The 27,925-nt window shown below is 41.8% G+C and overlaps 1 protein-coding gene across 13 annotated transcripts in view; it reads right to left on the bottom strand.

The window, feature by feature from the left end:
* Positions 1 to 366: 366 nt before the first annotated feature.
* The window catches only part of FNBP1 (formin binding protein 1), a 103,932-nt gene continuing 76,373 nt past the window's right edge, over positions 367 to 27,925 (bottom strand). For 2 of the 13 annotated variants that reach the window (XM_064468990.1, XM_064468983.1), the window contains exons 10-17: positions 27,181 to 27,363; positions 18,003 to 18,017; positions 14,023 to 14,132; positions 11,101 to 11,233; positions 9,895 to 10,016; positions 9,284 to 9,423; positions 8,709 to 8,867; positions 4,401 to 5,910 (exon numbers count right to left, since the gene is read on the bottom strand). In XM_064468990.1, the coding sequence (XP_064325060.1) occupies positions 5,876 to 5,910; positions 8,709 to 8,867; positions 9,284 to 9,423; positions 9,895 to 10,016; positions 11,101 to 11,233; positions 14,023 to 14,132; positions 18,003 to 18,017; positions 27,181 to 27,363 (897 nt within the window). In that variant the 3' untranslated portion in view covers positions 4,401 to 5,875. The other 11 variants (XM_064468987.1, XM_064468984.1, XM_064468988.1 and 8 more) reach the window with 11 other exon arrangements.

Below are 27,925 nucleotides of genomic sequence, written 5' to 3'. Positions count from 1 at the left end.
TGGATGCGAACCCCAGCTCCACCCCATAGTCAAGGAGAATAACGAGGAGTACGAGAGCAGCTATGGGGGGTCTGGGCTGTAAAGTGTCTATCTGGCCGAAACAGTCACAGCTACGTTCCTGTTCTCAAGTGGAAACGTCTGTGGCTTGGCGGAACGGGCACCGCAGAGCAAGGGCTAGAACACCTCTGCACATCGGAGAAGCCCCAGCAGGGAGGCAGAGCCTTTTTTTATTGGGAAAGGGAAGCGACAAAACCTTTTTTTCTTCTTCTCTGGATGATCAAAAGGGTCCACTGAAACTGCATTTCTGGAATTAAATGTTTATTTAAATATGCGGATGACTTTCCTTTCATTGTTACAAGGTCAATATTCGCTTTCAAATGGAAGCACTTTATTTGGTTGAATTCTGTCTCCAGAAATGAATGGGCAACACCAGAACCTTTTACACTGGCAATGAAATCACAACACTGAGATGCCACCAAAATCTAGAGATCAGTGCTCAAACACACATACACACACATATACAAATAAAAAAGTGCTCGACATCATTATGTTAAAATAGAATTTGGCTTCTTTTAGGTCTTTTAACACTTCAGGCAGGAAAACAAAGAACAATATGCATCAAACTAAATGAACTTCTGAAAAATACTCAGCATTAAACACAACTCAGTATCAGTAAATACATTTCTTCTATTTACAGGTGTTAAGAAAGGGCATTAGAGGCTTCTGCTGGGGATAATGAGATTTCGTAGGACGTACAGCCCTCGCTTTGGGCAACATTAGTAAATTCAGGCAGAGTTTTTATAAACCAGTCACATATTTAGTCCTTCAGATTTTGCAAAAGGTAAATTCTACAAAAATTACTCATTCGTTACCCTGAATAAAGGCAGCGGAATAAAGATGTGTAGGCTACAATACATGACTGTGGCTATTTTTTCTTTGCAGTAAGTTTTAAGATCCAGGCTTTTGGGAATTAGTTGCCAAGTTTATAAAAACTCCATACATGGTCTTCTAATAATAAACCTTTTGAAGAAAATCAGTCAGCTAAAGCTAATGCTCCTTCTAAAGCGCTATTTAGCAACACGGACATTGCAATTGTTCAAAAGTTCCACAGAGGCTGACAATAATATACTGTCCACCTAGGTTAAATATATAAAAGCAAACTTTTATCTAATTTTTACATAGATGGCACGACAATAGGTGAAAATGAATTCTCCTAGCTACTGATTCAACAGTGCATTGGACATGAGAATAAAAACACTGCAGCTAAAAGTATTTTAAAGATATCTTTGCACACCCATTAACTGCTTAACCGTTTAGATCCCGATAGATGGATGCCACAAAGCCTTTGCACAAATCTTTGTGCAAAGCCACAGGTGCCAACCGTGTGGATCACGTTCTGCTATCGGAGGCTCATGGATCTAAACAGTTAAGTGACCACAGTAGCAGCAATGATAAGGATGGTTAATTGAACTGATGATGACCCTTCCGGCACCGCTGACGCTGGAGCTGAACAGCCTCAGCGCTGGTATCGCCTGCTTCTCAATGCAGGCTCCTGAGCCACTTGAATTAGATTAAAAAAACATAACCTTTTGCTGGTTGATGCTTGCAGATATTAAGCACCATAATACAACAGCTACAGTAAGAACTGTAGGACTGAGGGACTTTGTGCTATTAAAAATAAAAGTTGGTATCTTGAATGGGGAGAAAGGGACAGAGTTACGGACACAACATGTAACCTTACTCAAAAGTTACTTCATCCTGAGTGGGGATGACCGAGGCAGTCCCCAACATGGAGAGCACTCGACTCTTGGACACGTTTCTATACGCTGACCCTGCATAAAAGCACAGCAGGCAACAAAACAACGCAATCGTTTGCAAACTAAACCTGAGTGGTTTCATTTTAGGGTCACTGCTGTAGTGGCTTCCCTTTCACAGAATCGTATCAGTTCTCAAATGCTGGGGATTTTACAAAGGATGGATTTTCCCTAAGAGCAAGTAGATTTCCCCAAATGACATGTTGATCTATGAATAAATTAGGCCCTCAGGAGCTATTAAGTATCAGCTGACTCTTCCTGGGCTCAAACATGTACAAGATGGCTATAAAACCCTAGCAATGGTAAAGGTTCAGAGGAAACCAACAGAATATAAAAGTTTAGAAAGCAACTGACCCTTTCTTAGGCAGTTGAGGTCTAGATTTCTGATGTTTGGAGATATTATAGCTCGCTCTCTCTGCTGTGTGACATGATAAAGTGCAGCATCACTTATCATGCTACTTTTGCTCCGAATAAAACCATATGAAAACAGGATGGTCGCAATTCCTGTCTGGCTTCTGGGTCGAGGTCCAGTCCATGACAAGGTGGGAGAAGGAAATAGAATGCGGTTGCTTTTTTACTTTTATTTTTCTAAAAAAATTCTGTTATTCAAACATTAACTGATGAGAACTCACAAGGGCTCATGCAAAAGGAGAAGGCAGGTCCAAAATGCTGAAAAACAAACCAACAAAAGAAAACTGCAAAGAGATTAACAACAATGAGCCACAAAATAACGTGACCCTCAGGAAGGTGGGCGCAGGCAAGGCAACAGGGCGAGCATGCAGACTGAAACGAGAGCAAAACGGAGGTCTTTGTGACAAGCAAAACGGGGCTTCAAACCAAAATGCCAGTGTCTCTGTGTGTGTGTGTGTCTGTGTGTGTGTGAGAAAGAGGAGGGAGAGAGGAGCGGGGAATAAAGAGGAGGGGGCAGAGAGAACAAGCAGGAAAACAAGCGTACATACGTGAGCTTGAAGGCTTTCAGGAAACAGCAAGGTCATAGGGATTTAATACTTGGAATGAGCATCAGCCTAGATTTAAAAAATAAAGGCTGACAAGTATTAGTGACCTTTTGGGGAAAGCAGAATATTGAATAATGCACATGGATCAAATTTAATATCCACAAATTCAGAGCCCAGTCCAGCTGCTGTAACACTGTTCCCAGGGGAGGCTCTCCACGCGTACGCACCTCCTCTCCAAGCTATCTCATGAGACTACCTGCAGGATTAGCACTAAAGGCACTGTGTGAAACGCTGATGGACCAGTGCATACATTCAGATGGACTGAGGGACAAGGGAGGACAGAAGACAGACCAGTACATGCGTGGGACACTCTGGTTACCCTTTGCAAAGAGCAGCCAGCGGTTCTTTGACTGATGTTGGGAGGAACTGGGTGGGGGGAAAGTGTTGGTTACATTTTACGGAGGGGCTGCGCCAAGCTGGCAGGAGAGTGGGAAAGGCTGGTAAGTTAATCTGAGCCACAAGTAGCATGCCATGAAAAGAAGCAAGTATCTGAATGGTGCTGGGATGGAATTTAGGTCTCAATTTTTCAAGTGGGAACTCCAGACAAGACTGGGAGTCTGGCTTTCCATGGGTGTTTTAACTGCCTGCAGGGTAAACAGACCATTTTGTTTCTCCTTCTGTGACAAGCTCGCCCCGAGGTTCTTGCACCAGCACAAACACCTTTAGGAATCTAAAACATAAGAAAGACAAAAAGAAAGAGACTGGATTAGAAAGAGGCTGGGGAAAATGGGATCCCTTAAGAGTAGTACTGCCTGCAGGAGGTTAGGGGAAATACAGCATCCAAGCATCTACCAGGTTACAAGGGGTTAAGGAAGGCTCCTGAGCTCCACCATACATTGCCGCACCCTCAGCCCTTCCCTTCAGCCTGGGGATGAGCATCACTGGGACACTGCTCTCCTCTAGGAGGATGTAGAACTCAGGAGCAGGACCCTGCCAGCACTTAGTGCAACAGAGAAAACAAACGGCTTTTTCATTTTCAATCTGCAAAGAAGTACTGTATCTGTTCGAGTAACAGCTCCAGACACCATGAATGATACTGAAGAATAACAACAGGAAGCTAAAACACAAAGAACTTTGCAGACGAATCCAGACTAGCTATCATTTCCACAACAGGCTACAAAGACCCTTCATGCTTAACGGAAGTGCAGAAACAAACAGGTAAGTGAAAGGAGCCTTGGCCTCCAAACCCATCCTTCGTCACATTCCTGTACCACAGACTTCTGGCCAAGGGCAAGTTTTCTCTGTGGCCACGTGAAGTTACAATCCAGAAGTGTGCTCTGGCCAAAGAGACTGCTCTATCCAAGGGAATACAGGATGAGTCCCGACTTCCCCAGCTCTCTCGAATGTGAGGGAACCTTCCAACCTCCTTTGCGCCCACTTCCATAAAAGAAGAAACTCCAAATGACAGCATGAAAAAGTGTTCACAGGGCCACAACAAAATATTTTGCCCCAAAAAGGAATTGCATTTGCACTTAGTGTGGGAAGCAGGTGAAAAGCAGCTCTGGGCCATTTGCTTTCCTTTAGTAAAATTAAATTTAAATGAATTGCCATTAAAAAAAACTCACAGAAATGAGAAAATATAACGTTTATTAGAAGAAGACACCATGGTACATCAAGCTACAAAGAGATTCCTGACAGATGATGATTCTTTAAAAAATACAAATAGAAACAAAACAACCACACTGGCCAGATTTAACAAACCTTAACACAAACAGAAGTTTCTATGCAAGCCCAACCAGATGCAGGCGGCCGAGTAACCAAGAACGCTTAGCAACGGAAGAAGACTGAGTAGTTATCAAAACATCAGCTAGGTTAAGCAGAAGAACAGTCTATAAAACCATTTATATTTATACATATATAAAAGGATAAAAACAATTCAAATTCAAGTAACTTTAGTTTTTAAGTTATGTTATATAGCTTTTTTTTTATACTGGGAAAACTAAGGGCAAGTATTTAACAAAAGGATTTTTAAAAGCCACAGTCCAGCTTATAATTACTGTTTCCTAAATAATTTGGCAAGCATTAAATAATCAGATATATCCTAGATAAAAAGTGCATCAGCATGGTTAACTTTTACCTATTTATTTATATAAGTCAAGGCTCTGCATGACGGTTACAGCAAACAAACAGCAGAGCTGCAGCACTGAGAATCACAGAGCTGTCTGTAAGGACTTATTGATAAAACTGGAGGTGAGGAGGAACAGACCCACAGCGGCAAAGGAGCTGAAGTGCTCATCAGCCCATGGCACCAGAATTTTTTTATCAGGAAGCTGAACTTCACAAAACAGCCTCTGTTACTTGCACGTCACCCAAACAGCCAGTCCTTCTGGTGGAAGCGAACACGGCATTTTTGTTGGGTGAGTTTATATAAAGCTGGTTATTTCATGCAAGTTTTTTTCTGTATCACGCTATTTCACAACATCCCTCAGTGAAAGACAGTTTCGCTCCCAAGAAGATTATGAGGTACCATATTCAATAACATGGTCAGTCTTGAGCAAAAAGGTGGTTATGAGTCAATAACCATAGGTCAGTCTTGAGCAAAAAGGCCCAGCTAGTTCCTGCATTTGGCAGTTGTCAGCACCAGATACCTGACGGGTGCAGGAAAGCCCTGCGAGAAGCTACACCCACGTGTGCACAGAGGAGTTTTCTTCCTCATCCCCTAGCAGTCAGGGGTTGGCGTAAGCCCCAAAACATGAGTTTACATCCAACAGATCCACTTCTTAGCATTCGTAATAGTTTCCTGCATGCATCACAACGAGAAGGAGCTGTGTTGGCTCTCATTTATATTGGGAAGGACAATAGCGCTGTTGACAACTGAATTCATACAGTCGGGCCAGTACTTTCACTGGTCATGATGCACATTTAAATTTCAAGAGGTGAACTTATACATGCATCAGCTGAGTAACGGTACCTAACAGAGTCTTTCATTGCTGGAGATATGACATGTGCATTCATCTCTTCTAAAGAAAACCTTCTGTAACAGAGCTCTTAAAACAACCGTAGCAGCAAACCAGCAGAATAAAAGGTGAACAGGCCTATGCAAACCTACTCAGAGATTTTCTGAAGTGATTTGTACACATCTGGAAAAAAAAAAAAGGCAAAACAAGATAGACATTACTGTTCTTTTTTGTGGTAGGGTTTGCTAACAGCCTCTGACCGGAGGTACCATTGTAACCTTTACAAACAGCCCTCGCGCAGGTATTTCATAGCATGTCCTGAGTTGGAAGGGATCCGCAAGGATCATCGAGTCCAACCCCTGTCCCTGCACGGGACAACCCCGAAGTTCACATTTGCAGGAGTACGCAGACCTAGCCTGGCTCCCATGAAGACTACGATCAGGAGGGCAACCGCAGCACACAACTTACCTGTCCTATTCACCTCAGGTTCGGCAGCAGAGTCCTGACAACACAGGCTTCGGCTGGCTGAGAACGCTCGCCAGCTGCCGAGCAGCTTTTCAGAAAGCATTTAGCAGCTGCATTTCTCAGGCCGAGCTGCCTCCGGCTCACGGCACTGGCACAACCTATAGCCAGGCCGGTACGCCCGAGCCAGAGCTGATTCTGCTGGCCAGAAGAGCCACAGCTGTGCTCAGAGCTGGAGTGAATGCTCCCACCCTTCATGCAACTAATATGAAGGTACCAGCTGCTGAAGCTTCTTTCCAAGAAGAGGAGAGAACTACTAAAAAGTTTGAGAGCTTTAGTATCTACAGTGTCATTTTCAGGAATGCCGTAGCTTCTGTTTCAAGGATTGAATAAAGTCCATTCTACCAATACATTAAAAATCAAACGAGATTTTGCAGCTTGCAACGAAGTTTCTTTTAAACAGAGTAGCACTTCCCCCGAATCTTTACACTGCTACTGTGACATTTTATGTGAAGTTTCCTTTAGCGTTTCTTTTTAACCAGAGAATTGAGAAATAAGGTAAATATTATAGTTTCTTTACATTAGATATTCACAGATACATTTGATTCTGTTCCTGAAGTCCAGCAAAATTAATGGAAAAAACTTAGACCTGAAAAACCTCCATCGATGCTATGGAATTGGCTGCAACTTCACTCCCAGCACGGGCTACATTTTTGCCATCATTCAGCATCATCCTGTAACTTGCGTAACACCATTAACATACTAATACCATTTTCTGGCTGGTACTGCAGTACTCCTGCAATATTCTCTCCAGAAGGGTAGTTCAAAAGACACAGTGCTGCTAGCTCAGGCAGCAGGACTGGGTCAGGATCTCTCACCCCACCCAGAGACACGCTTTGCTTCACTTCCCATCCAACCTGCTGCTCTGCTCGCGAACAGGCGACGTGCTCTAACGGTCCACTGATGTGAGCCCTGCTGCGTATCTGAGGGCAGGCGAGCCACGCTCATTACTTCAGACAGATTTTGATGCCACACTAGCTTAGCTGTTTCAAGCAGCCTACAATGCCTAACAACAAATTTTCCAGCAGAATAATAATACTGCTTTCAACTATTGCCACACACAAAGCAGCCAATCTCCATCGGAGAGAACATGGGGGGGGAAGATGGGATCTCCCGTTCTGCGCTTTCTGCCTTGTTCTGAAGATGAAATAAGGAGAATGTACAATCCACGTTCCTCTTTCAAAGGTTAATAAAAGCTGACAGAGGGGCTGAGCTTTTTGCACTCTTTTGTATCTCAACTGATCCTGTATTTGCCAACACAAACATAAAACTACCGTATTGTGGCAAAATAAAGCAAGACCCCAGACTCATCTGCAGCAGACAAGGCACTGCGCTGTTTAATACCAAATCTAAGACAGTGAACTGATCAAGTTATAGTGTTTGTTTACAGAGACAGTCCTACTCCTCTCTTCTTACTGTCCCTAAATCCCAGTAAGAACGGTTCACTTTTCTTTTAAATTTGATGAGGCAGCTTGTTTCACACCAAGAACTCTAAAGTCTAGGAAACACAACAAAATTCTGAAGGATTAAGTGACTGCAAAAACCAAATTATTTAACAGTGGACTTTCAAACACATTCTGATTTGAAACGGGACTATAATCTTTTTCAGTGTATTACGCTACCAGGTGTTCATGGTGCTGGCATGTGTTCTATCCAGAATTCGCCTGCAGCACCGCTTGCTTACACAACACACCTGTTTGTGAGGAGTTAAAAGCAACAAGGAAACAGAAGATTGCCGAGTCTAAGCTCTGACTGTCTCCGCTGACACTGTGTGAGCAGAAGATTAAATCATTAGTTATGGTCACTTGAAACAGCAAATACATCTGAAATGTATCAGGGTGGGAAAGAATAGAGGATCTTTCTTAATGTTTTACCAATTTATCAAGGACCACGGAGTGCTGTGTAGACAGGTTTTGGCAAGATCTCTCCTTCCCCTTCCAAACACACTAACTAAATGATGACCAGGTTTCAATCCAAAAGGTCCAGAGAACACATGAGGCTCTGAAAAGCTACCACACTGAGGCACAGAACAGCAGCCTAAATATTTCCTATAGAACATTCCACTGAATCGGTTTGGGACAAACGGCTGACTTGCAAACGTGTCTGAGATGCCACCTGGATATCTTGAGGAGAGCCCACGTTATTCCAAATGGCTTTGTGTTTCCTGCACTAAGTCGGGCGCGCAATGGCAGCAACAGTTGCACAAGCACTGCCTAGGAAAGGCCGCGTTTCCCCTCTAGTTTTACCGTCTTCCACGTTATCCTTCTCTGATCAATAAAAAGCACGCTTTGCAGTACAGCAAGCCATATTAGTCCATGTACAAAATAATGCACCTTGTGGCACCGTACAGACTTTTAAAAGGTTCTATCTGCAACACAGAGCAGTTTCATGGTTGGATATCTCTGTGAAAGCAATACAGTAATAATAATAATAATAGTATTAAATATAAGTCATAGCACCTTTGGCATTTTTGTCCAAATAGACTTCAACATATGATGTAGGGACATAGCCCTCCTCATCTTCGTTCCTTCGGATTCGTGTCCACCCATCACCTTTGTCTTCTTCTATTACATAGAGCATTTCTCCTTCTGCTACAGAAATTGTTCCTTCATTCTGACCTGAAAGACACAGTAACGCAGAGTTTAGGCTGTCCTGCACGACGGAAACCACAGATGCAGCGGGGGGTGCTCAGGGCACACTCGGACAACGTGGTGATGCAACCTTCCTTGTGTCACTAGCAGCATGAACAAGACACGTGATTCTGGAGACAACAGCGTGTACACAAAGAACCAGATAAATGTGATCCTGACATCAGAGGTTTGGGTGGTTTTTTTTTTCTTGCAGACTCTATGCGTAATGGGAGACAAATCGCTGCCTTAGCGCCTCTCTAAGAAACAGAATCATGCTGGAGCCTCACTCGCCCTTTCTTTGTCTATTTAAGCACTGCAGGGGTTAAATGAAGGTTTCCCACTTGTCCTTGCCATATGAACTAAACAAAACAGTAACTGAGATGAGAGTAAAGGTTGAGTGATACCTTCAAATGTATAGAGCGCTTTACATGTTCCTATGGTGGGTAGTGGTTCTTCATCATCAAATTCATCGTCAAAATCTGTGGCTGGTACTTTCATCTCAGTCTCCTGACTTTGCTCTTCTGTGTAACTGCCATCTGGGCTGCTCAAGAGAGGAAAATACACAGCAACTATAGCAACCAGTCTCAGGAGCAGAGAGAATGACTTGATTACCAGACACTTAAGGCAAGGTGAGCAACTGTAGCTGGAGCAGCGCAGCAGTTCCGAAACATGCTCAGAACTGGCTGTCACTCTAGCAGCTGTCACAATGCAACGGGTGAGACTAGTCACTTTTCCCATCAAAAGCTACAAAAAATGCACCATTCTTGTTCACCTCCACAGCAGTGAGAGTAGGGGGCTGTTACGCATTTCATCACATTTAGAAAGGTAGCTCAAAGCTGGGATCTTACATATGCTAAAATCAGTGTGTAAAACAAGTTCACGGAGCGCCTGCCTTTAGTCTGGTTACAGAATGAGCTTCTGAATGCTGCAGAGCTACCGTTTTCCTGATTAACAAGCTAAGGAAAGCCAGTTCAATTACCGCTCTGGACAGGACAGCTCTGTACAGATACTGTACCTCTCCCGGTCCTGCGCACAGCTGTTCACTGCTGAAGTGTTCTGGGCTTCATAGAGTCCGCTCTGCCGCCGGGCCTGTTCAGTCCGCATGGGTAACCTGCCTTCTACCTCAGCCAGCCAGCCCTGCAAGGGGACAGCAGTCTCACGCTCATCTCTCATGATTCAACTTGCATGGGGATAGATGTTACTTTTACTTTGCTGTGTCACATTTGACACTCAGACTATAGAAATAAAACCAGATTGTAAACATACTCAAATTTTCCCTTGGGCTGCAGTTGTCATGGGGAATAGCTTCTGTACTTTAAGCGTATATTCCATCTATCGGTCTTGCCAAAACACACACTTACTGAAAACTTGGTTCTGTTTTGACACCGGGTGCTGAAAACAGTGTGACCCAACAGAAGCAGTTAACAACAGCTGTTGGGAGACGCTGCTGCTCTAGTCATGATAAAGTAAAAAGGCATGTAGCAGCTTATAGTACTCTCAGTAACACCCGAAACCCAGCCAATCTCAGTGACTGCTGAATGCAAGAGAGAGCTAAAGCTGGGGGAATGATGGGCCCAGCGATTTTCAAATGCATAAGAAAGCAATGGATAGTAAAGCCAACAACTGAAACATCTAAAATTAATGGGCTGTATATATTTCTGTACATAGTGTAACTTACAGAGTGAAGTCTTTTCTCAGCCCTGTGATCCTTCTCGGGTGATTATAATGGCTTCATATATTCCAAATACTCCTTATGCTCTTGAGATTTTGTATCTCTAAGAAGCTTCCTGTTAATGGCAGACTATTCCTTAAAGCATATTTTGTCTTGCTGTTAGACTACAAACTGTGTTTTACATTTACGTTCCTCTGATTTTTCCACAGACATCTGTAACATGATGCTTCAGATTATTTAATTAATTAAGTAAGCATCTGAGCCCCTCTGGGCAGTCCAGAGAGCACATTTTCTCTTATCCTCCACGTAGCAGAATTTGTTTTCTGTGGCAAATTAAACAGCAGGATTGTTGGCTGCCTGTCACAAGAGATAGTGTGTATTTATGTTACACAAACAGGCTCAAAAGATCTCAATTAATGCAAGTGCTTAAGTAGCACTTACCCATACATGATAAGAAAATGCATCAATACATCTGGAAAAGCAGTGAAGCATCTGCTTACAACTGTGCATATGCTGAGCTACGTTTTACTGAAACGTCTCTTCCCATACCTCAAATTTCTGAACTTCTAATCGTAACTTTTCAATGTTCTGCCCAAGCTCTGCTAATCTGTGGTCCACGCTCGCTGCATCTCCCATCTGTGGGTTCTTGATATACACATCTTTCATTTTTGTTAAGGCATCTCTGAGAGACAGAAGAAAAAACAAAACACGTGTCAGTGCAGCTGGGGCAAATCCCTTTCTCTAAAGCGGGGTAAATGAAAGGATAATACACTGCCTCTTCTCTACTCTGTGGTTCAAGCCTAGTCGGTTACAAAGGTAACTGAGAACATCCAGACAGGGGCTTTTGCCCTGTGTAGAACCAGCCATTAAAAAATAACGGTAAAATCACCTGCCAGAAGAGAATTTACACTGTCAGAGACGGAAGAAAGTGAGTGACACCTTTACCTACAATGTGACATGACAGAGACATTGTGCACAAGCCAAACTCTTCAAGCCCCTGCATTAAAAGGTACTCCTCACTCCACAGGCAGCTGAGAGTTCTTCAGGTGAGTGAGGCTGGTGAGCCTCACCAGTGGATCGTGTTGTGTGCTTGTGCCGGCACAGCACATTTAGTCCAAATTATTGAAGCTCCACGTGCTCCGCTTCATGAATCTTAGCAGAAAAGTGGCTGAATTCTTGGTCAGTGGCCTTTTACAAGGCGAACAGAGGAATTTAGTATTAACTTTTAGCCTGACATGTTCTTTTATTCAGTACTATGATTTCTACTTGCTAACTCTGGGGAAAATTTTTGAAGTTAAAAAAATCTCACAACCATTGTGCTGAATGACAGCTTTAACCTTCTAGAGGAACATCAGCCCAGTTTTTGGGGCACAGATACACAGTTGCATCATTATACTCCATTATGGGCTGAAATCCAGCTGAGAAACTGGGACAAAGAGCTGGACATGGATGTATTAAAAATAAAAATGGAGTGCTAACCAGAAATTCTCACCCTGCTTGTTGCAGTTTATCTTTTGCAACCCAAATTATTTGTAAGATATTTATTTCACACTGCTTAAAACAAAGCTAAATCCAGATGGTTTGCATTTGTCACAGCGCAGCAACAGATGGACCTTAGGCCACATAATGCGACAACCCTGCATCCTGTTAAGTTATACAGCATTTTTACTAGACTTTTTCTGGCGACTGTCTCTTGTATCAACCCAGATGCCAAATGCCCAGGGTTTCAGAGAGGTTAATTTTAAGGCATGCTATGATGAATGTGGTGCTGTAAGGCCAAGATTAACGTAGTACATGCCTTCACGAGCTCCCTTAGGAAAGCCTGCAGAGCTCTCTCACTGACAGCAATGTGCTGCCTTTGACCTGAGTCAAGTTGAGGCTGAACTTAAAAAGTTATCTGCATGATGATGAATGTTTCAGAGCTTAGAGAAGGGTGGACTTATGAGCTGATTTCCTGTATTACTGGCACAGCTATTCAGCTTTTCTCTAGGCATTACTTAGGGGGAGAAAGGTTAATGTGAGTCCCACGACTCAAGTTAACACTCTTTATATTTTAGAGTTTCCCACCAAACTCTTGACAATTGCAATCCTGTGCCTGCCTTTGCTTTGTGTGTACAGAAAATGGGAAAAAGTGTGGGTGGCAAGGAAGTGGGACTGCTCTGTGGTTGAAGCCCTAAGGAACAATATTGCAAACGTATGAGTCATGATTATTACTATTTTTTAACACTTACTTAACTGCTGATGCTACTTCCTCAACCATATACTATCTTATTTCAATTAACTTCATTCTGCTCTGATTTCATATTGGATTTAACTTCGGGTTACCTCAGAATCAATACAGAGCAGAAACTCAAATCCATACAGACAAATACAAGTGACTACAGCGGAAAAAACCAAAGCAATGAGAAATATATAATCACATGCAGTTTTTCCTTTCTTATTCATGATATAAAACAAAGACGACAGCTTGGGTTACTAGACCAAATAAACAGGTCTTCAAAGTACATTAGCAGAAAATGTAGGCACATCTGTACAAATGTAAAGCAATATTTAGGGATAGACTAGTACCAGACTGGTTAAGTCTTGAAATCATTCAGGAAAGAAAAGTTCTGTCTCTTGCAAACGTAACATACTGAATGCAACTGCAGAATATGAACAAACACAAAGCAACAAATACAGGCTGCCAGATTCAGTAAAAGATGCGTAACGAAAATAGACAGAATGATAAATAAAGCCTTGTAGAAAAAGCATTCACAAAAGCACAGGAGTCATCATCTTTCTGCTTCCAGGAAATGTAAGTTACAGATCAGAGAGTCTTAAGATACACACCAATCAGTCAGCACTTCTGACAATGTTATCATGCTCATAATAGCCTTTTTTGCTGGGATCTACCCGTGCCCATCACACAGTAATAGGTGCTCTGCTTAGTGCTGAGAGCTTTATGATTGTACCTTTGACTGAGGCTGTATTTACATCCTGTACTTTCCTAAGAAAACACCCTTGGGAGTGGCTCACATCAAGAAAAAAAAACCTTAGTGATTCTGACAGCAATCTTTGTCTGGCTCACGATTAAACTGCTGCTCTCCTGTGAAAGCCCAAGAAAGAATTGTCTCTAGTTGCTTCATTTATCTCATTCTCATCCTTATACTCAGATCTTCTAATCTCATGATTCCCAAGACAGGACATGCGTTACACTGAGTGGGGAGAATGGAATAAAGAGAAAGCCAGCTTTTGCCCCAGCTCTGACCTGTATCAGCCAAAATAACTGATTTCAGAATCTGAGTTGTGCAGAGCCTTGCATCTCTTACGTGTTTTTAGCCATATGTAACCTGTGGTTCTTTTTTTTTCTTGGAACCGTACCTTAAACAAACCTAGAGCCTTGTTCTTATTTGCTCGGCCTTGTATATTACTTGTTTCTGTTCTCCTACGGAAGACCACCTATTTCATTTTTATTGGAGGAGGTTGACATACCTTTGATCCATCTCCTTCTGAATGTCTTTGTTTAGTTCATCAACTTTTTGCTGAAGTTTCTTTCTTCTTTGCTCAGGTGGGAGATTGCTGAAGTCTTCTGGCCCTGCTCCCTGCACAGAGTAGAACGGAAGAAAAATGAAGTAGAAAAATCAGAGCCTGAAAGAATCCTTCAGGATCGCATTTTGGTAACAGCTCGCAAAAGTATGTGCAAAATTACAATGGTCTGAAGCATTGTTATTATTTGTACTGAGAATTATCTGTCAGCAATCTGGATGCCCTAGAAATCTTCTCAAGACACATCCCACTTTCATACCAAATGGCTAATAGGAGATCACCAACTAAAGAATGCCAGAATCCAATGGCAAAGCCGAGAATCTATTTTTATCTGTAGTTACAAATAGACTTTATTTAACAGAGTTCCATTTGCATGCTGATCTTTCCTGCCTTCCCTTACCCTGCTACAAACAGCATCCCCATAAAAGCTGTTGCTAGCTTTTACTCTTGTGTCACAGTCGCACTTCTCATGTACACTATTGATGGCTGGCTCGGTCTGCACAGCCTGAGCGTTGGCCCAATACAGTTAATTTATGTGAGGGCGCTCCTGAACACACTATGGTAACAGAAGCGCTTCCTCTGGCGTTCTGCAATTTAAAACCATGCTGCATATTTTCCAGGGTTCGCATTCCATTTCAAAGTCTCTCAATTTTTCCTCTCTCACTTGTTCTAGCATAAAAATCAGGAGTTGTATCAAAGCCATAGAATCAATCTCAAATCATAGAAGAAAACATTTGAAAACATTTGAAGACCACAGTGGTTACCTTTGTGCGATTCTGCTTGAAACCCCCTTTTCTGCCTTCAAACTGCTATGCTTCTTCTTGATTGCCTCAATTTAATACATAGCAGATAGATGACACATAAAAGACATCCGTACTATTTTCTTCAAAGTACCACTGATTTTTGTCTTCAGGAGGGCAAGGGGAACAGTTGGGGTGGGCTATACCATCAACAGCAATTAGTTGCACCATAAAGGAATGAGGTTCTTGTACATTATCTTGAATTTGTACAGGGTTTTTTTGTTTTGATTTCTGCTCATTCCACATTTCATTTCTAAGGGGGAATACTGGCCTGTGGGAGAAAGAAGGGTAAAAACACAGAGCTGAGAAATCAAATTCAATGGCCTGGCAGCTTATTGAAAGCTTGTGAGCAGAGTTGCAACATTGGTCTTATTAAAATGCCAAATCTTTCTCTCAGAGGAGTGCGATTTAGTGGAAACTCTGCCACAAAAGCTGCCCATTAGACCATTTCAACTCCGCACTGAATGTGCTCTGAGACAGCGTGCTCTTTCTTCTGCATTTGCAGAACAAGCTGCTTAGAAAGAAAGTGTGTGGGTGTCAGAGGGATGGAGGACAACTACAGACAGGTCATCTTCTCTGGTCTAGCCATTTCAAAACAACAGACCAGGCAAACCTAACGAAATTGCTCCCATATTGATCTTCAGTAAAAAGACGGCACATGCATCTAGTTAAACCTTCATCGTCTGTGTAATAATACATTTAAAACTCCATTTCATGAGACAAGGAGAAAGCAAATTTAAGACAAAGGAAGGAAACAACCAAGTAAGTTACACTCATTCTGAAACTTTAACCACATCAAGTCTTAGCAGTGCTTACACTACCTGCTGTGCATGGTACAAGAGAGATCATTCTTGAATCATTATAATATTTTGCTTGATAGTAACTCCCACATCACATTAGACATAAGAGCGATTCAATATATTTTACAGATAACCTACACACCAAAGCCACGTGTGGCTTTTTAATGCAAAACATCTAGATGTAGCTTTGTAAATAAACGAGCAGTTACAGGAAAAACTGTATAATGTGTTCTTCTCAATTCTAAGCAGGAGAGACAGCTATGCTTGAAAATATCCCCAGTGATACCTTAGGAGAATGCAACAGACGTAGTCAAACAAATTTGGAAAGGCATCTTTTTGATTCTTCAGCTTCATTCAAAAGCTCTAGGCTGGCCTAAATTCAGTATTTTTGCTCACAATGCTTCAGACCAAAGCATTAGTGTTGCCTAGGAATGCATGCCTGAGACCAGGAGGTGATCTTGCTCAGACTTTATTCCATGCTCAATTTCCCAGCATAACAGAAGCTAGTTCCTCTTCCAAAAGGAAGAGTCAAGGAGCAGTTTTTATACACGCCAGGCACATTTCATGCTCTCAGGAAAAAACACACCTGGGCTGTCGTTCAAGTAGTGATCACTGCCTACAGTTTTAGAAATGCTTCATAGCGAGGGGGGCGGGGGGAATCCGTGCTATTTTTGATGTGTTATCATAGGACTGGCAGAGCCAATGCTCACTAGGTTTCCTTGCATAAAGATACTGGGGTTTAGGATGCAAATTGTCCCAAGGTGAATGACCATGAAAAACGAGGCCATGTTAGGACCAGTTTCTAGGCTGAAGCTACATATGGGGAGAGCACAAGGTTTATCAGCCCCAGTTCCGGCTCTCGTACAGCTAGGGTACCAGAGGAAATGACAAACAAGCCAATTTCCTCTGCCTGAGGCACACACAGGTCTCAGCCCTCTCTGCACATCTTTTTGGTTTGTACAATTCTTGGGGAAAGGCCAGGTCAGACTTTTATTCTGGGAGGATTTATTCCTACATACAAAGGCTTAGCTCAGCTACACAACATACTAGCACTGTGACTAGGAAAACAACAAATTGAAATCCCTGCTATAAATGCATTGGACTAGCAGCCAGAAGAACAAGGTTTGCAAGAAAGCTAGAGATGTCCATCATTCCTCAGGCCACCACAGGTCTTCAGTGAGAAGCAATATTGCTAATGGAGGCCAAGCAAGTCACTGTGTTGACAGAGCAGCAGCAGGACCTGAAACCTCCAGTGGGTAGCTTTCATGGTCCGTGCATTTCCTCTGAATAAGCTGCTATGAACAGAACAGGTCCACAATGATGTATCCAAGAACAACATATGTGTACCGGGGGAGAGCACCTAAAAGTACTGACTGGTGAGGAATAAGAGCTTTCAAGCTAATGCAGTTAAGGCACTACTGCAGGTCCTCTGAAGCTCTCTGAAACTGCAATCAGTCATTGGTGCCTCTTGCATGCCGGCATGAAGTGGGTCAGCAAACCAGTCGCATTCTCCTTGTGACTGGGCTCGTGAAGGGCAAAGGAATGTAGATAAGCTGTCAGGAACATATCAGGGTGTGGAGTATCTCAAGCAGTACGGTACCTTGTGGATGAAGTTCAGCACGTAGTTTGCTTTCCAAAAAATGTTCACCCCTTCCCTTTCCAACTCAGTAACATATTATCTTACCGTAGTTCAAGAAACCTTCCCAGCTGCATCCAAGATAGAATTTAGGATTCATATGTGTCTCCATTTGCAAATTCAAATCAGACTGAGTTAACCTTGTTGGTTAAGGTTTACAGAACTTTAATTAATATCATTATTAGTTATTCTGAAGGACTACATAGGGCTGTAAAATGTAGGTGTTAACAATGCAGATTTCCAGTAATACTTGGACAAGGAAAGCAAACTTTGCAGCTATGTTACACAGAAGACATGCATTTCTCTCTGGAAAAGGTCCAGCAAGCACAGAAACCCTTTATTTATTATTTTTTCTTTAAATGTTTTAATGTATACTTGTATGGTAGCAGAATTACTTGATACTGGTTTTCTACATTTTCATAGCCCTGGATTATAAAAGTGAAAACTAAACTATGTATTAGAGTTAATTTTTTAGCAGCTTATTAGAAAGACTGAATTCTGATCACCTCTATTAGACTCCAGACCTGTGTATTCAGAGTTATCTGATAAATATCAAAAAAAGGCAAACACAAAGAAGAAACAAATTTAACAGTTAATTTCAGTGTCATGTCATACGTGGCACAGTGCACATTAAAACACACAGAAATTTGTGATTAAAACACAGGACAGGCATGCTGTAAATGTGCTTACCAGCTTGAGAGAAAGCTTCATGTAAAAATTGGAGAGATACAGGGTGGGGGGGAGAAAGAGAAAAAACAACAGTGCATCAGTAGAAGAGGAAATTTTTCAGACTGACGTTACAATAAAATGACACATAATCCCCTTGCTGTTGGAAGGCAAAATGGGTAACACTAACGGATCTGTGCGAAAGTTCACAAGATGGGCCAGCGTTATCAGTCAGCTGCCATTTCCTCGCCAGAAACAGAAATGGAAGAGTGGTGTACCTCTACACATGTGCTTTAGCACTGCAGGTGAAACACCTGGCCCGGATTGCCTTATTGACAGCGGCTGCAACAACAGGGATTTTTCACATTACAGTAACACCTCAGAAGTGGAAAAAAACCTCAGAACTTGCAAATGTATGCAAGTCACTTTTGATCAAAAAAGTGCTGAAATGCAATCACGAGCGTCGGCCCCTTTATGCAAGGACTTAAGAGAAGGGGCGATAACACCCAGCCAAAACTCAGCGAAGAGGTAAGGTACTGCACTTGGCCTCCAGCTGCAAAAAGCATGATGGGATCTCCAGTGGTTTCCTAGCTCTCAGGCCTATGTCCGAAGGACAGCATCCCTGTTGATTGCGTACAGTGCTGTCCGGGCAGTCACGTAAAGTCATTTCATGTTCTTGAACAATTCAAAAAACAAATATTCCGTCTCAAACATACTTTGGCCATATAGTCAGACAGGGTCAGGACCAACCCCCTCTTCTCTTTAAACCAAATCGATTCCGTGACAGCACAGTAAGACATTATTCAAGCTCCTTAAACGATATACATGATCTAATTCTTCAAAGGTTACCACATTTCCTGGTACAGAGCCAAAACATTATCTTTTAGTTACTCTGGGCAAGTAAGAGACTGAAGTGAAACGTATGCCTAAAGGGCCTGCACAGCAGCCTGGTTTGCCTTTGCCCTGCATCACTTGCACGTACAGCACTGGAGGGCTTCAGAAACTGCCAGGTGAACAAATGTGCCAGGCAGCCAACCACCAAAACCACCAAAGCCTTTTCCAGTCCTGCAAGACGTTACGATAGCTGCAACTCAGAAGGTTTTCCAAGAGATAGGGAGACTACCAGTGCTACAGTGTTTTTCTGTTCTGTGCCAAGGAGCACAAGTTAGCTGCTGCTCCAGATAGAAAGCCAGATTTTAAATGGAGAATCAAAACTACACCCAGCCTCCTCCAGCAATCTGCACTGTGCCCACCCTAACAGCTCTTCGGGGACAGTTGTGAAATGCTCAAACTACACAACAAACTTGTAAGTGCATAAATGCATGCGCTCAAAGACAGTTGAAATGTAAAGGCTGGAAAATGCCTCTCACTCCAGGCAATGATCCGTACTGTGAGACTTCTGAACCTCGTTCCATTCAAGAGTTCTCGTTTTTTTCACTACCAACAGCTCCTGAATATGACGCTCTCAGACAGACACTCCATTTTTAGCAAAAGCACAGTTCTTTAGGATTGGGTTTAAAATAAATAAAGGTGGCCCCACACCTATTATGTTTTTGACAGCATGATTTAAGAAATACACATTTTTCAAACATTACAATTACCATTAGTTACCAGAACTTGTACAGCAATACATGCCAACCATCCAAGGAAAACACATGGCCTTGCAAGAAATAGCAAGATACTCTATTTGAACTGATGCATTCAGTGACAATGCAGCAATTAAACTTCCCTCTGAAGTTCAGTCCACGAGGAAGTAAACACATGATAGTAATCACAGTGCAATGAAGAAATTCACTCTCTCAGCTATGAGGCCATTAAAAAAAAAAAGCAAACAAAACCAATCCATTTGAGATAATAATCATACAGGAAGGAGAAAGAATGGGCTAAAATATGCTGCTGAAGAAATTCAGCACAGGCAGCTTTTGTTTGCATGATTGCTTTAGCACTCCTGTGAACTTTAGCATAGACATGATCAGCACAAATTGAGATCCTTGTACATATATACAGACAAGACTCATGGTGCAGAATAAATATTTACCTATGAAGCACTCTAAAAGGCACAAATGTATGCTTCATGCGCTAGTTTCTAAACACTACTCACTCTAAAGGCACTATACTACTGCGAAGGATCATCTGCATCAAGACTATTCTTTTGCTGTAAATTCAGCAAATTTGAAAAGGATTATAGACACTGTATGCCAAATTCTTATGCTATTAAGTATGACCGAAATAGAAAACTTATTAATAGCATTTCCAAATAGTACGTCAGGATTGTTATAACCAGTACAAAAAACAAAGCAGATCATAGACTGGAAACAATGAAATGCTGAAATAAGTCATAGTCACAGTTTTCCATTTCTGAAATGTATTCATAGTTTTACATGACAGCAATTCAGTTTTTACAAACAAACATAAGCAGACTGAAAATAAATCTGCATTAAACAATACATAACTACTTTTGCCCATTCTGTTGGGTTTTCACAGCTAGAAACTTGCTTACAGCTCCTGGGAGAAGAGGGGCATTTTTCCCCCAATCAATCAAATAAATTACATTTCTTCAAAATGAGCAAATCTGTTTCAAGCTGTCAATTTAAAACAAGAGTAGCTTCGTTTTACAGGGAAAAAATGAAGAGCCTAAGAGCCACAAGCTTCAATAACACATGAGAGAGCATGAAAGGCAGCAAGTCCATGTGTTATTGGACAGTCACGGACACTAACCTCACTTACAGAAAACAGGGTTGAAATAAATCTCTGGACTTCCATACAACCAGGAGGTAATTTTCTTTCTTAATGGTCCTGTAACAATCTCTCCATACTCTCCTTTATCCGGGTATCAGATTTAGAGGTCACGTATCTTGATTCCATGAACTACCATCATTACACAGAGTGCAGGGAAGCTTCAGAAAGCTCCGCGGAGTGCTCCATGACGAAGGCACAGAACATGTCACTGCACTGCTGTAAATAAGGGGTTGGCTCATGATGCTCAAGACTGCATTCATAAAATAATTTAGAATAAATGCATGGAACTTGTTTGTAGCATTTATTGTAAATTTCACAGGTCCAGCTACTTTAATTTTGCCAATTTCAGCATTTCCAGGACTAGCAGACATATCTTTCCTGCACGTAACACAGTAAGCTGCAACTTGCCTCCCACCAAATTTTCCTTTTATCTTTGAAAAAGCACATTTCCACAGCACACACTAATGGCGTTGTAAGTGGGGTTAGCGACTGTGTAGCAACGGTATGGGCTGATCACACCATACGCGGACTTACAACATATTCCCTAGCCTCAACGGCACACGTGGGTGTCCCTAAAGTCCTCTTCATGAGTTCTTTGTGAATATACAAAGACTGTGTCTGCTGGTGAGTCAGCAAGAGAAAACACATCCGTTACACTGGAGACGAGCACGGCACCTCTGTGTTTACTGCTTCTACAGCAAAAGACAGCTTGGCGATTAACTAGCCTTTAAGTGCAAAGTGGAAGCTTTCTAGAAGCTATTGAGAGTTTAGCATTCTCAGGAAAATCAGAAAATACCATACTTTTAAATGCTAGCTTAAACACGCACGGTCAGAAAATATGTCTGTGTGAGAATACACCATGGCTTTAATGACCCCACCCACCAAAAAAATCCTGGTCTTGGCACAGATTTATACACTTACGTTAGATTAACAGGTATTCCCGGGGACAGGGAGCAGAGCAGGTATTGGGGGGGGTGGTATATAGGGGGTGGTGGACCGGTGTTCCATTTTGTTTGCTGTTTCTGCATGCTCACAGAACAACAAAGTACTGATCACCCAGGCAGACCGACAGCTAAGTGTCAAGGGAGAAGACTGCACAACATGTCACAGAGGCAAGACGGGATGGTAAGGGAAAACATTAACTGGTGCAATGGAAATAAAATCACGTTGTAATGAAGTCAACAACTTCCACTAAAAAGGAAACCACAAAAGTCCCTCCATGTGCCTTATGGAGCTGCTTGGAGGCTGCAACTTGGATAATGACAACAATATCTGCGTCCCAGCCCCATCCTCTCTGCTTAATCACAACCCAGTCTCCAAGGTAAGAGAGGAAAGGCAAGCCTGCACAGCACAGTAATTCAGAGGTGTAAGTTCTACCCCTGGATTTTGTTAGTTCAGAAGTATTGGTCTTTAAATAAAGGTGCTGATGATACTGCCTCTGTAGCAATAAAACAAAGAACACACAAATCAGTATCAACTAGCAGAATACTAAGTCTTCTTTGTCCTCAAAATGGAATTAGAAAAAGCAGAGCAAGCATAAGCAAAATTATGACATATGTAAGTGGTTCTTCTTTTTTTGTACTCTTCTGGCTTTAACTTCCCTAAAGAGACAGAGTTGATATTAAGTGTTACACTACCTCTATACTGCCTTTTTAAAGAGTTAATAGAAATAGCACTCAAAAACCTGTGCAAAAGACTTTTTCCCAATTCTTGTAGTTCTGACCCATGACAAGTGCTGTAACAGTTTTACAGTATTTTCTACAATGGACATTTCTGCTGCTGGGGTTAGAAGAAAGAAGCTTTGAGGAAAATACAAAAATGTGAGTAGAAAACCAGAGACACCAACACTAGTCAGCACCTACTTTTTTTTTTAAACCAGACTAGGAATTCATACTGGCAGTGACCACTGATACTGGTGGTATTGGCGCCTCTCCATTAACCTTGCATCTGTTGTAAATTGTTCAGGCATCTGCTTCCTTCCATGAAAACAAGATTCATTGGATTTTTGGTTTGGAAGCAAAATTAAAACCAGATTGGGCTCAGGACGTATCATTACTAATTATATAATTCTTTTTAACAGTCACCAGTGATTTCTCTGCTTTGTTTTCAAAATTTCTCTTTCCAAATGCAACCTAAGATGCTAAACCAAAACTTTATAAGGAAATTACTAAAACACACTGCCTCTCCAGACACGTTCTTATATCAAAAGATTTCATGGAGGAATTGTATGGGAATCCATTCACTCGCTTATGCTTCAAGGATCAATTACAATGTGCAGTTCTGCTGGTGATACTTATCCTGTTACAGTCTTAGTATCTACTGGACTTGTTCAACATTAAGTAGTTCCTTTTAATGCACTTCTTCCTTAAGTCAGTGCAAAAAGGAGCATGATCCAGTTTCCTCTGAAATAAATTGTTACGCTGGCTTTTGTAGGAGTTAACAGCTCAGTTTATCAACAAAGCCAGGAAGGACCTGTTTGACAATTTGGTCGAATACTCTAAAATAATGCTTCAAAAGCCTTGTGGCCACCTCTACAGCAAGGCATTGGCTGGAGTAGAATTTTGCCTCTGAACAAAACCAGCAGTGCAGAGACAATATTCAGAGGAAATGAAATTATTCAGTGTCCAAAGCCACACACCCGTTACATTGTACTGTCCTGCTGTCTCCCCAGCACAACCTTTCCAAAAGTTGCTTCACTGATGTATTTCTGTACAGATCAAGTGTTGCTCTGTGCAGAGAACAGTTTCCCTCTACATCCTCCTCATTTCTTTGGTAATATCACAAGCCAGTATTTGTAACGTTACTGCTCATGCTCCTCAGCAAAATTCGGATGCTTTTGGCTTTGGCAGAGGGATGGAAAAGAACTGAGAAAAGGAAATCTTATAAAACTTAATATAGTAAAAGCAGAATTAACAGTATTATCTGGCTGTGCTGAATATGAAGTGGGTCATACCAACCACATCAGCTGAAACAAAGGCCAATCACTCATTTTTTTTCATCTGATAAATTGACAGGATTTGGGGGTAGTTCTTGATTTACTTTTTGCCTGGTCAGAATTATTTTATATTTGAAGGTCATATGGCATTTTCATGATCTCTTAGTCTGACTATTTGTATAACAAATCACCAAGAACCTATGAAATGTGAACTTGACAAGTTTTCAAATCAGATGGAGCCAGAGCTTTGCAGCCTCTCCTACTTGTATTTCTACATGAACCAAGTGGCCTGAGTTTGCCTCTCTGGGGAAAAAAAAAAAAAGACAATGATCCTGAGCACTGGCCTCCACCTCTGCAGGATGAGTCAGGCAGGAAAAGTCTTTACATACAAACATCCTGGTAGCTAACTGGGGAAGGGAACAAAACAGAAAGAGAATGTAGTGAAAAGCTTAAATGAAGGTTTGGCAATAGCCTTTCCTTGCACATTTTTAATGAACGCGTCAGCAGAAATTTGAGGTATTTCAGAGAAGACTATAGGAAATTGTTCTCGTTATTTCACCTTTAACACAAACCACTTCAAACCAACACAGCGCGCAGACTGTAAGACTGAAAGACTCACTTGGACTTCTCAGATAGTTATTACATAAAATAATGGCGTTTCTTCAGGAACTATTATAAGCAATTAGTCATAATTGCTTATACGGCCAAATACTCACTAAAGAATTTGTACATTGAAATACAGACCTGTGAAGTGCTCATGGAACTACAAACTGGTGTTTTTAAATCAAGTTAGAAATATTCAGGACTATTTTCAATATTCTGTTCTGTGAATGGCACTATTGGAGCACTAGATCGCAACACAAACCCTCACCTTCAGCAGAGCCTTACTCTCCCTGCTACCTGGTATGAAGGCGACTGCCCGCCCACCGCCGTAGCAGCTGCCCCCACAACAGCCACCACCTAGCACATCCCCCAGGTCTGCTGCTACGGAAGCAGAACCGAAAGACTCTTTCCCCACCATGAAAGCCACTGAGAAAAGATGCTCTGAGCCAAACTGCAACTGCAGGAAGGAGGTACATTTACAGAACCTGTCTTTGGACGATGTTGAAACTTCCTGCTTCCCCAGTGAAAAGCACCAGAAATGGAATTTTTTTGGTTCTGAATGTCCCATTAAATGACAGTGGCAATTCCCTAGCAAAGAACTGAAAACCACTCCATGTAAAACACCTTTTTTTATGTACTCTCTGTAAACAGACAAGACAAAATATCATTTACAGCACTGCTCTCAATTCTCTGTAACTAACCACTGAAGCTCCCCACTGGAATCATCTCTACTTTTATACAAGTCCACCCCTCAGCCCTAAATGTCAGTGTCTGGAGCAGAATTTGGGCTTTTAAAAAGTAGCCACTTCCTTGCTGTTACAGCCTGCTCTAAAAAACATTCTGAAATACTTGTGAACACTTGTGTCTTCTTCCTGTAATTTTTATAGGAAGAAATCATTCTAAGGACCTTAATGTAGGAGCCAAAGCCATTCTATGCCAGAAACTTCTCAGCACAATTGTGCCATGTGCCAGCTTCTGGGAAGATAAAGTCTTTTTTGTTGTTGTTGAAAAATAGAAAATTTTATCTCAGGGACGTATCATTTTACTTACTGCTTATGAAGGGCACCAATGAGAGTGTTTAATTCAACACAAACGCTTCAACATCAGTTTACCAACATAGCCACAGTGGATGTCAAGGACAGGAACAGAGCAGCTGACCTGGGAAAACTCAGGCTGTGCTTCCTACTCTACCGGCAGCAAAGGAGACAGGGACACCGCACTTCTATCGGTGGTGATGTGTCACAAAACGTTGATCCAGTTTGATCTAGACCCAGGTGAATCCCCAAGGTCAGCCATGGAGGCTGTCAGCTTCCCTGCACTGTACAATGCATAAACCAGCACCTAACACACTGCACTTCAGCTGCGGCAGGGGGAATATCCAAACCCTAATCCCTCATCTGTGTTTTGGAGCTTGCATGCTAGACTCATAAAGCTTTTGCAGACAGAATATCATTTTAAACTGTGTGCATCATAGCACTGGGAAGTGAAACTCAGTTCAGAAACCAACAAAATCCACAGATGTAATGGGAAATGCGCAGAAAGAGATGTGCTGGCCTACAATTCTGCATGCTAATGTACGTAGGGGAGGCTGCAAGGACAAGTGAGATGTGGAACTTGGAATTTTTTTCCTAATTTTGCAATGGTTCATCACATAATGTTTATCAAACTCTTGGTTAATGTCTTTCCTCCACAGTTTGCAAGAACAGCAGCTATTGCAGCTTTTTAACTTGGTATTTTTGCAAAGATATTTCATTGACATTTAAAGTGTCAAGAATAAGAATTGTGGAAAAAACATTTAAAACTAATTAGAAAATAAAGTTAAAGAGCATGGCAGGGTTTAAAATTCTTCTATGGATACTTCAAAATCTGTTTAACCTACATTATCTGCTCAAGGAGGCCTTAGCACAGACATGACCAACAAACTTGCTGGGAAGCAGGATTTCGTAGGCTCTTTACAGGAAATCAATTTAAACCTTTCTATCTTATTGAAACTTCATGCTACAGGATGCAGTTAAGGTCCTTGAGAAGTGTCAGCCCCAAATCTTTGGAGCCAACTGTAAGCAATACATCTAGGTAGCTGCAGGGAACATTAAATTCAGTGTCCACCCCCAGTCTCCACCACCATGGCAGCCCTGGTTTAAAGCACACATGTACCATATAAACAACTTTATTACCACCTAGAATTAGTTCATCTTTCACATCCCACCTGTTTTTTCTTTTTTTAATCTTAAGATTTGGACTTACAAAGAAACTATCATTGCAGCACTTGAAGCACAAGCGGAGGCCAAGTCTCAGGAGTAGAAGTCACGCACAGAGGCATATGTGGCCACAAAATACAGGGAAGTCATCTTCCCACTACTAGAGCAAAAGGTGTCAGGTCTGTTCAAGGAAATGCCTGAACTTGCACCAACTGAGGTCAGAAGAGTTATTTTCTAGAATCCCTCCTAATTTACTCTCCTCCTCCTGACATAGATATTGAGCTGAATCCACCCTGCAGAGGGGACAACTTTTCACATTAAGGTAGACAATACACAGCATCAGGGTCTGAGTAAACCTCTGAGCAGTGCTGCTCCAAACCTACTCTGCCACAGACATGCCCAGGGCTACTAAATTAGCGACTGACTTCTACACGAGTATTACTTCATGTTCTGCTCTTCCTTCCATACTTTGGACAATCCCTCCTCTCCCAAAAACCCGAATGCGTAATTTCCATCAGCAACTGTACTTTTTGTGGTTTCATTGTGGGGTTTTTGACTGCAAATGATTTATAGGTTGGGATTCCTTGGATTTGTCTGCATGTTATGATAAAACACAATGGATTCGTTCACAAAACAAAACAAGTTTTTACATAACAGAACGTGCAATAAAAGCGCAAGAAAGAAAGAAAAGAGAAAGAAAGAGAGAGGTATCCAGAGGAGAACTTACCCCGCGCTTTAGGCTCCTGAAGCAGTGGATTTTGGGTTTGGAGGTCATGAACTCGTTGAAGCGATGGGAGAGGGGTTCCTTTTGCTGCTTGGGAGACTGGGGGCCGTTGGGAACAGCAGAGGGTGAGGCAGAGGCAGGGGGAGGAGGAGGGGGCTGATGGGGGGATGTTAAAAGGGACATAAGCTACGTATAAGAGATGGAGAAGTGACAGAATAAAAACCAAAATAAAAAGATAAAACACAAAACGAAAATAAGCATCAAAACCAATATTTGAAATCCAGAGAAAAAAACAATTAAATAATTAAATATTAAAGGCCATGGTACAAAAGAGGGGGGGGAGCAGTATTTAAGAGTTGTGTTAAATGAAGAATGTGATAAATGGAAGTTTTAGTAAGTGATGCAACAGAAGAGTAACACAAAGTATTTTGACAGGAGGCTCATGCAGACTCTTCCATGCAGCGCTATCCCCATAAATTGCCCTGTTCTGGCTCTGTGGACAGCTCAGAATAATGCGTATGGATAGAGCTTTCAAATACCTGAATTTAAATGGATCAGATAAGGAAGGTACCTTAGTGCCCAGTAGCGTTTCTATTATCTGGAAAACAACAAACCACATTCCTTCCTGCTTTCAAATCATACCTCAGTAATGTGCATCACACTTCACTTTTGCAAATTATTCTACGAATTTGCTCAGGAGTCAGCCCTGGGTTTTTTGTTTTTTTTTCTGGCTACACTGATGTAAGCA

This window comes from Phalacrocorax carbo, chromosome 18, assembly GCF_963921805.1.
Source record: "Phalacrocorax carbo chromosome 18, bPhaCar2.1, whole genome shotgun sequence".
In the NCBI taxonomy this organism is placed as follows: domain Eukaryota; kingdom Metazoa; phylum Chordata; class Aves; order Suliformes; family Phalacrocoracidae; genus Phalacrocorax; species Phalacrocorax carbo.
The sequence above is the reverse complement of the archived record's forward strand: the minus strand, read 5'-3'. Positions and strand labels throughout refer to the sequence as shown.